Source organism: Tachyglossus aculeatus, chromosome 2, assembly GCF_015852505.1.
Source record: "Tachyglossus aculeatus isolate mTacAcu1 chromosome 2, mTacAcu1.pri, whole genome shotgun sequence".
Classification (NCBI taxonomy): Eukaryota; Metazoa; Chordata; class Mammalia; order Monotremata; family Tachyglossidae; genus Tachyglossus; species Tachyglossus aculeatus.
Genome location: NC_052067.1, coordinates 13,467,323 through 13,485,101, shown reverse-complemented (window position 1 = coordinate 13,485,101; position 17,779 = coordinate 13,467,323). Strand labels below are relative to the sequence as shown.

At 38.5% G+C, this 17,779-nt stretch overlaps 1 protein-coding gene across 1 annotated transcript in view; it reads right to left on the bottom strand.

Moving 5' to 3' along the window:
- The window catches only part of DNAH11 (dynein axonemal heavy chain 11), a 284,335-nt gene that overhangs the window by 156,373 nt on the left and 110,183 nt on the right, over positions 1-17,779 (bottom strand). The window contains exons 38-46 of the mRNA XM_038761352.1: positions 16,496-16,612; positions 15,218-15,356; positions 14,700-14,792; positions 12,325-12,519; positions 9,179-9,256; positions 6,180-6,312; positions 4,718-4,845; positions 3,476-3,624; positions 667-817 (exon numbers count right to left, since the gene is read on the bottom strand). Coding sequence (XP_038617280.1) covers positions 667-817; positions 3,476-3,624; positions 4,718-4,845; positions 6,180-6,312; positions 9,179-9,256; positions 12,325-12,519; positions 14,700-14,792; positions 15,218-15,356; positions 16,496-16,612 — 1,183 coding nt within the window. The remainder of the gene's footprint in view (positions 1-666; positions 818-3,475; positions 3,625-4,717; positions 4,846-6,179; positions 6,313-9,178; positions 9,257-12,324; positions 12,520-14,699; positions 14,793-15,217; positions 15,357-16,495; positions 16,613-17,779) is intronic.

The window sequence follows — 17,779 nt, the reverse complement described above, 5'->3', positions numbered from 1 at the left end:
GATTGGGATAGATACAAGATAATCAGGTTGGACACAGTCTCTGACCCACATGGGACTCATAGCCTAGGTAGGAGAGAGAAAAATTAACTTCTCTGTGCCTCAGTTCCCTCATCTGTAAAATGGGGATGAAGACTGTGAGCCCCCAGAGGGACAACGAGATTACCTTGTAACCTCCCCAGCACTTTGAACAGTGCTTTGCACATAGTAAGTGCTTAATAAATGCCATTATTATTATTATTATGATACTTGGGGCTTAACTGAGACTTAATTCCTTTATGATACATTTCACCTTCTTTTATTAATAGAAGTGGGGATAGGAGGGAAAAATAAGAGGGTGACAGGTAGAGGCGTTCCCAGTTAGTGAGGTGTTACTATACTAAGGCCAGCAGGCAAGGAAACACATTCCACCATCTCTGTCCCCTTGTTCTTCCAAAGTTCCTTTCTAATGTTCTCTTTCACCGAAGAATTTTCCAAACTTGGGTAATTCTTTCTCAGGCTACGGTAATGCCACAGTCCCCCTGGAAGGGTTCAAGGCAAAATACAGGACAATAATCACACCTGTGATGGGAGGAAGAGGGGTAGGAGAAGGAGTTAGGGGTTGAGGGGGTGAACAGAGGGGTTTGACACTTTTTAGTCACTGCATCACTATATTGCTGAATCTCCTACCTGCACCATGCTATTCTCAGGAATTGAAGTGATAGTTTTAAAGCTTGTTCTGAGTTTCTCCAAGCACGGAGGAATATATTTATCAAAGAGAATAGTTAAATTGGCCTTCTCTGATTGATGACTTCTTCCATCTATCCAACTAGACACATACCTGCAAGAGATCATAAAAGGTTTTAGTAAGCATCAGGTTTCAAAACTGGAATTTCACAGGGTGGAAAGAATTTCCTTATTTCAGTGCTGCCCAACTTGGCGCTGCACCATCAGGGATACATTTATGGAGTCCACAGATGATTTCTCAAGCAACAGACATTTTTTAAATGGTCATTTTTTTCCTGTAAAAAACTTAAAAGAACACCTCTTTCATTTTCGTCTACCAAGAGCATTTGGAAACCACATATAAACAACATATATTTTCCATTATTGAACTCTAAGAAATAGAGTTTGACATTTCCCAAGACAGTAAAACTTATTTTCACATAGTCTGTCTGGTTTGGGATATTCCTGGTCAATAACAAGAAATTCATTTGCAAATAAATTGCTGAAAATGCTATTTCATAATCTTTTTCTCCCTTCTGGGTCAGAAGCAATTTCAGCCAAAACAAATACTTGAGTGACTCTTTCCAAAATATGTTGTCAGTAATCCTGAACAGGGTTCCGCAGATACTGCTTGAACTCATATGTTTTTGAATATGCTAAAAAGGGAAGTTACTACTTTTAATCTTTTCAATACATTATGCCTTCTCTGTTGGCCTTGAGTTGACAGAAATACGACACCTGCAATTCTCTAGGCTGACATAAAAATACAGAAGAATGAAATAATTTAAAAAATCAATTCTGCAGCCATAAGTGCCAATATGATATCATCCTGAGAAGACACTTCAATACAGCAAGGGTGTATAGAGCAAAAATGAGCAAGTGTCTATAAATTTGGAAATCCATTTGCCTGAATACCAAGGAAGGAATACATAGAATTCATCCGTAAGAAAGGACTACTATAAGAATTATGGTATTTATTAAGCATTTACTATGTGCCAAGCACTCTACTAAGCACTGCAATAGATAGGATATAATTAATTTGGGCACGTTCTCTGTCCCACATGAGCCTCACAGCCTAAGTAGGAGGGAGTAGTTTTAACACCCATATTACAGATGAGGAAACTGAGGTGAGAAAAGTGGAGTGACTTGCCCAAAGTCACAAAGTAGGCAAATGGTGGAGCCGGGATTAGAGCGTAGGTCCTCTAACTTGTAGAACTGTGCCCTTTTATACAGCAATGTCACTGCCTGGTCCTGGAAATCAATAAGCAGTTAAATCTGTCCTTTCATTTTTGAATGGATTATATTTTGGAATAAAAATGTTAGACCATTTTCCTCCTTGGCACCCTTGGTCTATCTGTTCATCGTGATTAACTTGTATCTACTCCAGCTCTTAGAACAGTGCTTGGAACATTGTAAGCACTTAAAAAATACCATGATTATTCTTATTACTCTCTATCTTCACTAATATCTCCCTGGAATGCTTTAAAATGAAAACATATTGTTTAAAACATATTTTAAAAGCATTTTAAAATACTTTTAAAAACATATTTTTTGCGTACATTAATGCTACTTATCTTGATATTACCATACATTGGAATGAATAATCCTGTCAGAACAGGATTCTCTTCTAGTTTGTCAGTTCAGAAAACCATTCACCCTAGCTTTCCTGCATACCCAGCATTTAACCAAGATGCTACAGTGAAATATTAAAAATAAAAAGTCACCCGGCTAAGAACTAACAATAACAACTCAATAAGATAAAGAGAAATCTCCAACAGTTCCATAGCCAATAAAACCAAATTGCCAATGCCACTGGAGGGGCCTATTGGAGCAAATGCAAACTTGCTCTAGCAGAGGAAATTCTGGCCAAACAGTTCTAATTGAAGAAGTGGTGGGGGAAGGGAAGGGACTCTTCTGCTGGAATCGAAGGGTTCTGATCAGAGAGGAGAAGGAGAAAGAGAATGAAGTGAGCTGCATTAGTTCATTCATTCAGTCATATTTATTGAGCGCATACTGTGTGCAGAGCACCGTACTAAGCACTTGTGTCAGTGTATGGTGACTGAGCTTGTAGCTGGGGTGGTGGTTCTTTTTTGTTTTTCTGTAGACGGTAAGCTCATTATGGGGAAGGATGTGTTTGTTATATTGTATTCTCCCAAGCACTTAGTACCATGCTTTGCACACAGTAAGCACTCAAAAACGATTTGTTGCAAATGCAGAGGAGAATTGGTTGAAAATTAACCTTCAGGGGGTTAAGTTTGGAGTTATTTCTTGTTTCCCCTCTAAACAGGACAGTAGATCCTTCACTGTGTGCCTGAAAGAACCTCTCTCTCTTTTTCCATGAAATAAAAATAAGGCTCTCCACCAAATTTTTCCCTCTTCCAATTCTAATGTTTTCACCAATTAAACCCCAAGTTAATTGTTGTAGAAATGACTACCAAACCATTCCAGGGAGATAGCGGAGACAGAGAGTAATAAGAATAATTATGGTATTTTTTAAGCACTTACTATGTGCCAAGTATGGTTCTAAGAGCTGGGGTAGATACAAGGTAATCAGGATGGACAGGTAAACCAAGGGTGCCAAGGAAGAAAATGGTCTAACATTTACCGATATGATCATATAATTCTGTTTAGTTACACACATACCTATGTGTTTGTTAGTGAAACATACTCACTCAAAATACAACAGCAAGCAACTTCATAGATTCCTGATCAAATCTATTGATAATTATGTAATTCTGAATATCGGAGGTAAAACAGAAAATGAAATACTTACGGATTCCAACCCAAGTCTTGTGGGTTCACATAGAGAATACCTGCTCGGGAAACCGTAGCAGGGGTGGCTGTTTTTAGGTGGTGAATCTCAAACAGCAGCCTCATGGATGGAGTAAGAGCCACCCGCTCGTTACTGGCTAAGGTCAGGATCTAGACGCAAGCAAAGTGGAAGGAAACAAGATAGTGTTGAATCATGGCTACTATAACATGCAAGAGATCAGAGAATATACAGTCATTCACACTCAGATAGGCCTCTTACCATAAAAAATTGGTAAGAGTACCATAATGAAATGGAAATTTTTCAGACTTTGAATTACTTCAATTACTTACGGTTTTTTAATTACATGTAGGAACACAAATGTATGAGACTTTCAGGTCACACCACATTTTAGAAAAGACTAAATTCAGTTATTGATCTTGAATGTTTAATAAGGGTAGCCTTTAGTCATTTTTGTGCATTTATCATGCACAAAACTAAGAATATATATCCACATCTTCTAGTTGCTTATTATCTATGGATATAAGAGAGGAAATCCATTGTATTTCCTGGAAGGCTGAAGGAAAAGCAACGTAGTATTTAGAATTAGAGGACTACACTTTCCTGAGTCATGAAATGTGTGAAAGATGGAGAAAGGCTTCTAGATTAAGATTATAGTGACAAATTCTGAAGTCTCACCACTAAAATTCTCCCCAATAGAAACTGTGGAACCTGACTGAACTCTTTGATGCTCAAGCTCAAATTCCTAGGAAGATCTCACACTTTTCCGCATCTCCCAATCTCCATGCAAATCCAGATGGTGAATGTCACCCTGCTATGTAAATAAAGGAATGGCTTTATTTTGGCAATCTGTTTTGATAATCATTCTAAATTTTTAGGCGTTCATTAATTGCAAGAATTGGATTTTCTCATTCTCACACACAATTGGCAAGTACAAAACACTAACATGAAATTCAAAATATTCATCGTATTTGGGTTCTTGTGAAGATCAAGTTGACCTGAGGACATACAATCCCATAGAGCTGACTTAACTTTCATTAATATGAAAGGTGGATAAGCCCAGAGCTGTACTTCAAACCAAGAAGAATAGCTTAAAAAGAAAGTGGCATCACAAAATGAGCACCGCTAATCAGAGATGATGAAGGTAGAAGAAAAACCTAAATATAAGTCTAAAAATGAGTTTTAACACACACACACACAGAGTTCGGAAATGTAAGAACAGTAATCTCTCCTCCTATCATTCACCTTGTTATCATCCATTACTGTATTGAGTGACTCAATCCACATGGGATCAATATCTCCATCCAGTATTATCCATTTTGGTCCCTCATGGATTATATTAGCTTGTTCTCTCAGGAGAGATGAGAAGAGACCTGCAAAGTTGAACCAACAGTTTAATTTTTAAGTATATTATCCTATTGATTGATTTCACTAGAAGGAAACATGTGATCAGGTTGTTTTTCCACAACAGTAACTTTTGAGGAAACAAACTTCAATAAGTTCAGCAATAACACATTATGAAATACACATGCCTTTGGAATTTCTAAATCTGGTCAATGGGCTGTAAACATCTAAAGCTAAAATAAACAGTATTCCTCTTGGGCAAAGTGAGAATTTCCATATGTCCACAGAACAATGGATCAAAGGAGGGCTTAATAAATGTTGGCTTAGTTCACCAAAAATAAAAAAAAATACCACTGACAGATGACCTTATCTTTTGCCCACATGTGCTGTCTTTGGTCTAACTTCTTTTCTTGATACCTCTTTGCCTTCTACTGCTTGTATAGTAAGTACAAACTACTTATCAGTCTTGATGTGATGAATACACAAATATATTTCTTGAGTCCTGGCTCTACCTGAAGAATTAAGTTGCAACCAAGGATTTCTGTCAACTATTTACCTAGATATTGTATTAGTGGCCTTCAGTGAGTAAAAGATATACATATATATATATATATATATATATATATATATATATATATATATATATATATTTAGTGCCCCTCATGGGGCACAACACAACAGTTATGGATAACTATTTCATGAAGGCATAAAAATTTCAGTAAGAAATTAGCAGAGGCACATTACCTATTTTCTCAAAGACTCATACAGGACTTTATCCGAATGTGGTAAAAGTTATCACAAATCTGTCCCTATGAATCACAGTGGGGCCAATTACCTGGTCTTCGAGTCACTGTTTTGCATTGCTCTCACTAATGCTTAAAGCAAGGTTCTTTTTCTCTGGCTACAGGATTCCAGAATAAGTAAGAACTACACTTCAAGAACAGATTTTTACAAAGGAAGTGACCACAATCTATAAAGGATCATGGCACACTGCTGACAGGAAAGCCTCCGAGAAGTTGACAAATAAAAAGACAGGAAGAAAAATGAAAGGAGGAAGATTGAGCAGATGGCTAAAACACGAGAAGGACTTGAAATCTTCCAGGCCCAGTTCCATAACGGTTTCTACTTCTTCACTGGTTTACAGAGAATACTGTCATGATTGCAGTACATATGTGGTGATGAATATAAATCCCCTGAATCTAGATTCTACCCAATTCTACTTAATCCTTCATTTACAGGCCCTTCCCAAATCCACATATTGAAATCTATTAACAATGATTGGGATTGACCTTACAATTCCTTGCTACAATTTGAAAGAGCAAATGTGACTTTGAAGAGTTATTAAAAAGGAAAGAATACTTGCCGTCTTTCCATTCTCGGGTAGCATGATGTATAAAACCAAACAGCTCATCAGTTGTTACAGCCTTAGGGTTTACATCACTCCAAATGGGTTTCCGTTTCAGATTAACATAAGTTCGATTCAGTGTTTTCAAAATCTAGGAAGAAGTAAAATCCTCTTAGGAAATAAAATAAGAATTGAATCCCAAATGAATTTTTTTTTTAAAGGCTTCTTTGTTGCCTGCTATAAATTTCTATACAGGACTAATTTTTGAAAACAAACAAAAAAAATTCCTTCTTCACATTTCTGAAACAAAAGCCTAATCATACAGCGCTTACATTGTTTGTCAAACCACAGTAGCTCCATAGTTTTACAATGTCACTTGCAGAACACTAGGTTGAGTGTCACTTGCAGAACACTAGGCTGAGTGACAGAAAGGCAAATTTCTTTTTGGTTTCAACACTGCCGCACGGGAGTAAGCCTGAGAAAATCACTGTCCTCCCCCAAGATCTTAGTGCAGTGCTCTGCACATAGCAAACACTCAAACACCACATGATGTTGAAGGTTTCTTTGTTTTTGTTTATTCACCTGTACTGAGGGTGAGGGATTAAGACATAATTGCCAAGTGCTTTTGGAGATTAAGTGGCTAAATATTCATAAGGCCCAGAGACTTGACACTGCAGGAGAAGATATTCTTAATACAAAAACTAATATTTATAGACTTTAGGAATCTGACAATTTAATTGTATTCTTTCCAGACTTTCACACATACGAAACTCATTCTAACAAAATAATTACAGATTTGGAGAAGCAGCGTTGCTTAATGGAAAGAGCATGGGACTGGGAGTCAGAGGACCTGGGTTCTAATCCTGTTTCCACCTCCTGTCGGCTCGGTGACTCTGGGCAAGTCACAACTTCTCTGAGTCTCAGTTACCTCATCTGTAAAATGGGGATTAAGACTGTGAACCCCATGTGGGTCATGGACTGTGTCCAACCTAATTATCTTGTATCTACCTTAACACTTAGTACAGTGCCTGGCACATATAAGCATTTAACAAATATCGTTTTTAAAAAAAGTTTATAATATTGTTACTCAAATATTCCAATTACTATATTTTTATTATAAAAAACCTCTTTACAGACTGTACCAATCACTCCATTTTCCTTCCTTCTCCTGTAGGTAGGCAAGAGACAAAACAGCACAACCTAAAATATCATCCCCACACAAATGTTTCAAGTTTACTTCTCATTTCAGGCTTAAAACAATGTATAACCTAATCTTGAACAATACATCTCCAAACACCAGGAAGAAAAACACAATGTATCTCATACAAGTTGTGAGAATGAGAATGAATTCAAATCCCAAATGATGACATATCTATAGTGAAAATCATATAACAGATTGAAAAGATTGGTAATATATTCTGCCTTTTCTTTCTCTTACATATTTGGCATTCAAAGAGAGCTTTGAGAAAGTTTTGCAAAGCAGTTAGATTTTACCTCTTTCATCATCAATCGTATTTATTGAGCGCTTACTGTGTGCAGAGCACTGTACTAAGCTCTTTGGTACTCATAGTCTAATGAGATGGGAAGCAGTGGAAGTGGAAATGTTGGCATTGGTGATTTAGGTGGGACTCATGAAAATTTTACCATTCCAATAAAATTTTGCTCAGAAATTTTTTTTCAAGACTGTTATATACCTTCAGAGATATTGTGTACGATCAGCTATTCATGTTGAAAATCAACCCTCATGACACTGAATTTTACACATGTGAGGGGAAAACTCCAATTCTTAACAGACTATCCCTGGCTTACTTTTCTGAGCTGTCATGTAGCTTTCTGCAATGCCACTGAGGTTTCAATAATGTCTCTATGCTTGTGTTCCAAAGTCTCTGTATCATGCCAGGGACAGAGCTAAAGGAAAAAGTACCACACTTGCTGAATCTATTCATGTGTTTGAGAAGGGGCTGACAGGCATTAGGTCAGTTTTATCTTGCCCTACAGAATTCAAGGAAGCTTGTCAAAAGTCAATGATAAAATAGAAAACTGGAAGGTGTAAGTACCTTACAAGGCTGTCCTGCGAATCACTTGGGCTCACTTTTTTTTTGAAGAGTATTTGCTAAACACTTGCCATGTACTATGGGAAGCATGGGCCTGGGAGACAGAAGGACCTACGTTCTAGTCCTGACTCCACCACTTGTCAGCAGTGTGACCTTGGGCAAGTCACTTAATTTCTCTGTGCCTGAATTACTTCATCTGTAAAATGGAGATTCAGACTGTGAGCCCCATGTGGGATGGGGAAGATGTCCAACCTGATCATCTTGCATCTACTCCAGTGCTTAGAACAGTGCTTGACCCATAGTAAGCACTTAACAAATACCATCATCATCCTCATCATTATGTGCCAGGCACTAAACTAAGCACTGGGGTAGATACAAGGTGGTCAGATGGGGTACACTCCATGTCCCACATGGAGCTCAGTTTCCATCCCCATTTTGCAGATGAGGTAACCGAGGCACAGAGAAGGTAAATAACTTGCCCTAGGTCACAAAAGATGACAAGTGGCAGATCCGAAATTAGAACCCAGGTCCTTCTGACTCCCGTGCCTGAGCTCTACCCCCTAGGACATGCTGCTTCTCTTTGTTTTACAAAGAAGCAATTTAGAAATAGACTCAATCACTAGCTGACGTATATGTTATACTTGGATCTATATCTTTTAAGCATCTGATAGTCACACCACTTTCAGCTCTACAGATCATATGTACAATACCCTTATACCCTTCCATTTCCCCTATGTGGAATTTATTTCAGCTTCTACGCTCTTTGTGGGCAGGGATTGTGTCCAACAACTCAATCGTACTGTACTCTCTGAAAGACTTAGTATAAGGCTCTGCACACAGTAAACCTCAATAAAACCACTGCTTAATTGATCAGGCTTTATGATGACAGACTTTCAGCCAGTGATATAGAATAAACCATAGACAGTATTAATCCAGTTGATGTAAACATGCTGATTACAGTACCTTACTCTTTCCAGTTCCTGCGTTTCCAATCACAAAAACACAGTGACGCACAGCTAAAAGTTCCTCTAGTTGAACAACCTGCAGAACAAAACCAACAGCAATTGCTTTCCTCTAATAAGCTGGTGATGTCATCTACGTTTGCTTCAAAAGGGCTTCTCTAGCTCACAAGCTCCCTAAGGGCAGGGATCAGCTATATAAACTCTGTTGTGTTGCATGCTTCTAAGTATTTAGTACAATTCTCTGCACATAGAAAGTGCTCAGTGAATACCACTGACTAATTCATTCTTCTAGGGCTTAGCATGATTCCTTGCCTCCCATACCCAATAATGTACATTTCAGCTACATTATTCATAATGAAGGCATTTATTAAGCGCTTACTATGTGCAAAGCACTGTTCTAAGTGCTGCACCATCTTCAACACTGTTGAGTCAGATTTCACAGAAGAGGACTTCAATATAGCAGGCATGGCCTGTGTAACATTTTCTCCTGTGGTGTGAAATGGAATCTGCATCACATATTTTGAGTGATAATAATTTAAATAGTAACGATAGTGATAACAATGAGTAATGATAAATCTTTGGAAATCCTCAATGAATAGATTAGGGCTCAGTTTTTAAATAGAACTGAACATGATTCATGATTGTCGTTGCAAAACCATGAAGGGTTATTAGAGCGAGCAAGAAATTGGTGATCATAAAATCCCAAGACATCACCTCCTCTGCCTCCCATCCTCTAAAGGTGGAAGTCCCTCAAGGCTCAGTTCTGGGTCCCTTTCTATTCTGCATCTATACCCACTCCCTTAGAGAACTCAACCGCTCCCATGGCTTCAACAGACGATTCTCAAATCTACGTCTCCAGTCCTGAACTCTCTCTCTCCAGTCTCAATTTCCTCCCGCCTTCAGGACATTTCTACTTGGATGTCCCACTGACACCTCAAAATTAATATGTCCAAAATTGAACTCCTCATCTTCCCACCCAAATCCTGTCCTTCCCATGTCATTTCCATGTCTGTAGAAGATACCACTATTGTCCTTCTCACAAGCCCGTAGCATTAACGTTAGCTCCAACTCCTCTCTCATTCAACCCACATTCAATCTGTCATCAAATTCTGTTGGTTCTACCTTCACAACATCATTAAAATCCACCCTTTCCTTCCATCCAAACTGCTACTACACTGATCCCAGCACATGTATCCCACTTAGACTACTGCATCAGCCTTCTTGCTGATCTCTTTGCCTTCAGTCTCTTCCTTCTCCAGTCCATACTGCACTCTGCTGCCTGTATCATTTTTCTACAAGAAAACTTTCAGCCCATGTCTCCCCACTCCTCAAGAACCTCCAGTGGTTTTTCATCCACCTCTGCATCAAACAGAAACTCCTTAGAATTGGCTTTAAAGCATCCAATCACCTTTCCCCACTATCTTACCTCATTGATCACAACCCAATCTGCACATTTCACTCCTATAACACCAATTTACTCTCTGTACCTTGATCTCTCCTATCTCAATGCCAATCCTTTGCTCTCAACCTTCCTTTTATTACATGAAACTGCCTCTCCCTCCATATATGCCTGAGCACGATTCTCCCTATCTTCAAAGCCTTATTAAATTCACATCTCCTCCAAGAAGCTTTCCCTGATTAAGCTTTATTTTACGCTATGCCTTCTTCCTTCTACACTTGGATCCTTATCCTTTAAGCACTTGATATTCACCTCACCCTCAGCCCCACAGCACTTGAACACACATCTGTAATTTATTTATATTAAGGTCTGTCTCCCCATCTAGAATTTAAGCAAGCTCCTTGTGGACAAGGAAAATGTCTACCAATTCTGTTGAATTGTACTCTTCCTGGCACATAGTACAGTGCTCTGCACACACTCAGAAAATGCCACTGATTGATCAGAAGGCACCCAAGGACATTTGAAGACAGTGGTTTCAATATTAACAGAAGGAAACACTTCTTCAAACCATAGACAGTAAAGATATTGAAATTGTTGAGGCAAAAAATGTCAACATGTTCAAGAAGAAGTAGGCTTAATTTACCTTTGATAGGCCCATAATGGGTTATTAGTTGGAAAAATTCAGGGATATTTAAGGGAAAAGAAGGGTTTAGATAAATAAATGGATAGCAGATATATATGAATTGGTTCACTCTTTATATCCCGGGCCACATCAGGTGCATCTGTTGACCTTTCCTAACTGCTTAGCAACCAATGGGTCCTCAATAAATATCATTACTGTTACTGGAGTTTATTATTATTATTAAGTGCTGTCGAGTTGTTTCCAATTCATAGCAACTCCATACACTTTCTCCAGAATGTTCTGTCCTCTGCCATAATCCACAGTCTTCCTAATGGTTCTTCCATTACCATTATTATGGTCTCTGTCCATCTAGCTGCCAGTCTGCCTCTTCCATGTTTTCCCTGGACTTTTCCTAGCATTAGTGTCTTTTCCAGAGAATCAGTCCTCCTGATTATGTGTCCAAAATATGCTAATCTACATCGAGTCATCTGGTTTTCCAAAGACCACTTTGGTTTAATTTGCTCTAAAATCCATTTAGATTTTAGATTTTACTACTAGCACTATTAGAGGAAAAATTTCAGAGTATTAGAAGGTAAATGGAAGATGGATGTCAAGGAAAATAACCTCTCTCTTTTTCTTTCTCTCATGTACACACACACACACACACACACACACACACACTCTTCCTCCAAGTGTCTTTTGGTACCATTGTTGGAAGACAGATTGGCTCAACAGACTATTCATCTACTCAAGGGTGGCACTGCTTATCTCCTAAATGTGGGGAAGGGAAAGCAAAATGGATTATTTATTTACAGTATTGCCAGTAATGATCTCCTAGCCTTGTAACTTGCACTAGTAGAGTTGCATTTGAACATACATAGAGTGATTTTTCTCATTTACATGCTTCCATATAAGCCCATTAAAAGGCTTCTGACAAATGAATATATTTGCTCTGGACGACTATAAGTTGCTATGACATAATGCCTTTCAAATACACACATATTCAGGACACATTAGGAACACCGCAACACACGTTAACCTTCAGATTTGATACAACCTGACTGCAATTATTTTGATTGAAACTCTTAAGGGGGCACAATTAAAGGCACATTTTTTTTTTTTTTACTTTGAGGATAAAGCTCTCTTCAGGCTGCAAGTGAAGCTCCAGGGTAGACAGTCTAACCATCTGTTCAAACTGCAGTTCCCTCTTCCTGGGGACATCCAAGGCTGGAAACAGGTCACTGATCAGGCCCATGAAAATTGGAATATCATCTGTCACTATTTTAGGCATGTTGAAGTCTCTTAGGGCTCGCATAAGTACCTGAAAGAGGACAGTAAAGCACACATTTAACCATCAGGCCAGGGTCTGCTGTACACACGCTATCTATATTTTAATTCTTTTTTCCCCACGGTCAAAATCAGAAGATGCTTTTAGGTAAATTCTATAATCAAGGAGCTTAAACACTACCAATCAGGACTGTCACCAATGGAAGTTTTTCCTCCTTTGCCTTTGGTCTTCTTAACACCCTTTCAAAATCTGCAGAAAGCAATGAAAATACAGGCATTCTCAAGTGCATACAGGCATACACACACACACACACACAAATACCATATCTTATTAGGTTGCAATTAAGCCTTCATTCTCACACCTTCAGGTGATGGGATCCAGATGGTGTGGAGGTACAAGGGACCAGAAGCGTACTGGGAAGAATTGATTTTTGGTTGTTTTTTTTTTCTTTAATCAGAATGGGTCCAGGAGAGGGCCCATCTACCCACACAGATCACCTCACTCCTAAAATAAATCAATGGTATTTTTTGAGTCCTTACTGTGCGCAGAACATTTGGGAAGAGTAATGATAATAATGATGGCATTTGTTAAGCACTTACTATGTGCAAAGCACTGTTCTAAGCACTGGGGAGGATACAAGGTGATCAGGTTGTCCCACGGAGGGCTCACAGTCTTCATCCCCATTTTACAGATGAGGTAACTGAGGCACAGGGAAGTTAAGTGACTTGCCCAAGGTCACATACCTCACAGTTGGCGAAGCTGGGATTTGAACCCATGACCTCTGACTCCCAAGCCTGTGCTCTTTCTATTGAGCCACGACAGTACAAGAGAGTTCGTGGAAATGTTCCCTGCCCATGAGGAGCTCACAGTCTAGAGGGGAAGTAACCTCCCAACCTGTACTCTTTAATCCTCTCAGGCCAACCTGTTCACTATGTCTCTCTCTCAGCTTTCCCACCACCAACTCTTGCTCCCACCTTTCCTCCTGCTTCATATCTGGCAGCCCGCAGATCTCCTATCACCAAATTTCTTCTGAAATCAAATCTCTTCATGCCTTCCCTGTTTAATTCCTTATCTTGTCACCTTAAATCCATCTCCCTAACTTCCACTTCAGCACTTCTGTGCTACCTAGGGTCTTTACTACTCTCCTCTCACCCCCAACCCTCTTTTACTTCCTCCTATCTATGTTTCGTCTTAATGACCATCTCCCTCATTAGATTTATATACTCCTTGAGGGCAGCGCTCAGTTCTACTGTTTCATACTGTCCCAAGTACTTAGTACAGTGCTCCGAACACAGCAGATGCTCAATAAATACTATGGATTGAGATGGGACTTCAGCTTCCTCTCACTCTCACCTGCCAAGCTTTTCTGACACACAAAATGCAACTTTGACTTGCAGTCTGCTCCCTCCACATGATAACCATCAATATGTGGTCTCAGACCTAAGAAAGCCTATTTGTTTCTGGATTTAGGAAGTGCGTGTGTGCATTAAAGTTTGTCCTTTTCATAAAGTGTAGCATCTAGATACTTCTTACCTTTCCTCATTTTCCTTTGAATTCTTGTGTCTAAGATATTTGTGGTGGTTTGAGAGTGGCTGGTCCAATCATGAATTCTCTAGTTCTTCCACCATTAAGCCCTGGTGACCCTGCCTCGTCTTATGACGTCGAGTCGTTTCTGACCCACAGCGACACCACAGATCAGCTCTCACAAAATGCCACATGGATTATTCTTGCAGTCCCGTGGTTTGTAAATGCCAATGAGGGTATTTTAATGAGCTTGGGATCTGCCAAATTAGAATCGCTGGATAGATACCAACAGGGTTAAATGTATAATCCATGTGGTATTTGTTGTCCTTCAACAAATATCTTTTACAAACTGTGGCTTGGCTATCTTCAATTTTCTAAAATAACTCAAATTATTAAATTTTCAAACACTAACAACAGCTTTTCCATTTAAATCAGGAATTGATTACCACACCAGCTTTACTTTTTATCACCTCAAAAATATTTATAGCTTCATATTTTTTCTTACATTCATGTATCTTCCTGTATGCTTGACAACTGTGACCTAAAGCCAGCCTCTAAAATTATCCCTGTCAGAAAGTCCTTTTAACAAAATCCTTGCTGTGTGCCCAAACATTTCCAGAATGAGCTTTTTAGTATCAAGAAATTTGGTGAATTTATTTCATAGATCAACATCTTTAGCACTGCAGTACCTGATCCTCAGGTCTGTTTTTATCTCCTCTTTTCAGAGAGCCAGCTACAACCAAGACGGATTTAACAGCACGAAGTCCCCAGTCATAATGATCCTATATAAACATGACAGAAACAACTTGAATACAACTGAACTAAAATGTTAACACCTCCAGTAAACCACTAAAGTCAGTCAGTCAATCGTATTTATTGAGCACTTACTGTGCACAGAGCACTGTACTAAGCGATTGGGAAAGTACAATATATCAATCCAACAGATACATTCCCTGCCCACAATGAACTTACAGTCTAGAGGGGAAATAGTCCATATTTTAAAGTTAGAAACCCTATTTTACTAAATATAATAACAGAACAGGAAAGAAACCAAATTTTGTAACATAATTTTGAGAGATTTTTACAACCCATAAAACACTTAGTTCCCTAGAAGAAAATGGTGATTAAATGACTCCTTACTCATCATTCCCATTTCTTAAACTGATTTCCCCCACAACATACGATCAAGGTCAAGTCAGACTGTCACCTGTTTAGAAAGCAGTTCCTTGCAGAGTGTATATAAGGTGATAAACTTTCTGGCTAACAAACGTGCATCCACAAAGCCCTCAGCCACCAACATGATTTCACAGATGAGTTCAATATCCGGGACCACCATCGCACATGGTCTGAAAAATAAAATCATAGCTAGTTTTTAAATGTGATATGAATAAATTACTTAAATCAAGTGATTAATGTATCCTAATATTCTAACAAGTCCCAAGAGAATCACCATTTGTGCCAATCAAAATGAAAACCCTTTTTCCTTTAAAGAAAAATTGTCTACTCAGATTAAGCTAAAAAAAAAAGTCTAATTTACTGGGCTCCTTGAGGATCCTTTAGTGTTGAGCCCAAAAAGAAACCTCGAGGAATGGGTCTTTAAAACTTCAGGGAAAGCATTTCCAGATGAGGCAGATATCTCTAATTACTGAATAATATGGACTTAAATTTACTTTTTGGAGACATCAATGCTAAGGATTTCAGAATCCATAAAGGTGCTTTTTTCTCTCTTCTTCACTTTTAATTTCCAATTAAAAAATGAAGCAAGACCCAGAGATAAAATAGGGCCTTTAAAAGAACATCAAAATAATCCCTTGGTACACTTAACCCTAACAATGTTGGGTAATATCTGGAAGGGAAGAGCTTCCCTATCATAAAACTTAAATCATAACCTCACACATCAGCCTATGAGGGAAAATTTATGTCCTATTTTTCACCCAGTGATAGTTTTACTCTAAATCATGGTGGTCCAACTGAGTTAATGGATCAATAGAGACCTCCCTGGTCATTCTAGTCCAGTAATAGTTTCCAGTAACATTATAAAGCTGAAATCAAACTAAAGGTCCTGAATGCCCAAGAAGGAAATTATCTAGTTCCATAAATTTGCAAGTTATGGAACGCAAACCTACCCAAATATGTTCTCTAACAATTACATTTCTTGTTTGCTAGCTGTCCTCTATCCAAGACTGTTTCCAAGAAAGGGCAAATATCGCCAAAAATGTGACAAATGAAGAGAATACTACTACATTACTAAATACTCAGAAGAATGACAGAAGCCATAAGCAAGGATTTCAGATCATTAGTAACAATAAACAAAAGATGAAAATGATCACATTTTCTGCAGAAGTACAATCAACGGCAGTAATCATAGTACGTAATATGTGCATGAGAATTCTAAACAAAGCCAAATTATTTAACAGTGCAAACAAGGTTAGTGACGTTAGGTGGCATAAGAGCTCTGAATGAATCATTTACAGAGAATGCTTGCCTGAAAAGAGCTTTGAGGTTTTCTGGTAATTCCGTTCGACCAGCATATCCTGGGTTCATTGTAATAAATATGCCAACAGATGACTTCAGTGCAATTTCTTCACCAAGGAAAAAAAATCTACCAAAGTAAGAACTCAACGTAAGGAATCCGTTCATTTGACCAATCTCATACACCTCAAATATCTTCTTCTTCAAATGCCATCAAGTTATCTCCGACCCATAGGGACTTCATGTGCACACTCTCTTCAGAGAGTCCCATCTACCTCAAATATATATATATGTGATCAAATAAGGAATTCAATTTCAGAGAGGAGTTACCACACCATAGCACAATTTAAGGCTCCCATTTCTAAGTCAGGAGGCTTAGAGGCCATTACTACAGGTTCCATGTCAGAGGAACCCACTGCAACAATCAGTCATTACTTCCATATGTCATCTAAGCTTACCCCTATGTGGGTGGGAGTGTAAAGAGCATGGAAAAATATAGTGCTAGAATAATACAATGGAAGGGACAGGGAGAGACAGGGATAATCACTGGGATTGCTAGGAGTTAGATAAGGATGTTAATAAGCATGAGGAACTCTTTTCAATAATGATGATAATAATCATTGAATTACTTAAGTCCTTACTATGTGCCAAGCACTCTGCTAAATGCTAAGATAGATACTGTGCAACCAGATCAGGTACGGTTCCATCTGGGGCTCAAAGTCTAAGTGGGAGGGAGAACAGGTTCTTACTTCCCACTTTACAGAGGAAACTGAGGCAAAGAGAAGGTAAGTGAATTTCCCGAAGTCACACAACAGGCAAGTGGTGGAACCAGAAACAGAACCTAAATCTCTGGGTTATTTTCACGAGGCCACTTTGCTTCCATCAGGCATTAAAAAGAAATTCATTAAAGGGATACAGAATTTTTCTGTTCAAGGTCTGCATAAGATTTGTTATGTGCCTTATATCTGATAAGGAGGGTATCTTTCTATTATCTTGAGTCTAGACTGAAAGCTAGGTGTAGGCAGGGAATGTGTCTATTAACTCTGTTGATTTATACTCTTCCAAGTACTTAGTACAGTGTTCTGCCCACAGTAAGCACTCAATAAATACCATCAATTGATTGAGTCATTCCAGTAATAATTGTAAATTTATTTACAGTATTGAGTATATTTATTTCTAACAAACAATTCAGAGATCACACTTCTATGATTAGGAGAGGAAAAACTATCAACGCCCTGAATGGAATGCAATGTCTCTTCTTAAAGTGTCCTTTTCTGGGAGACTCATCTTCCTGACT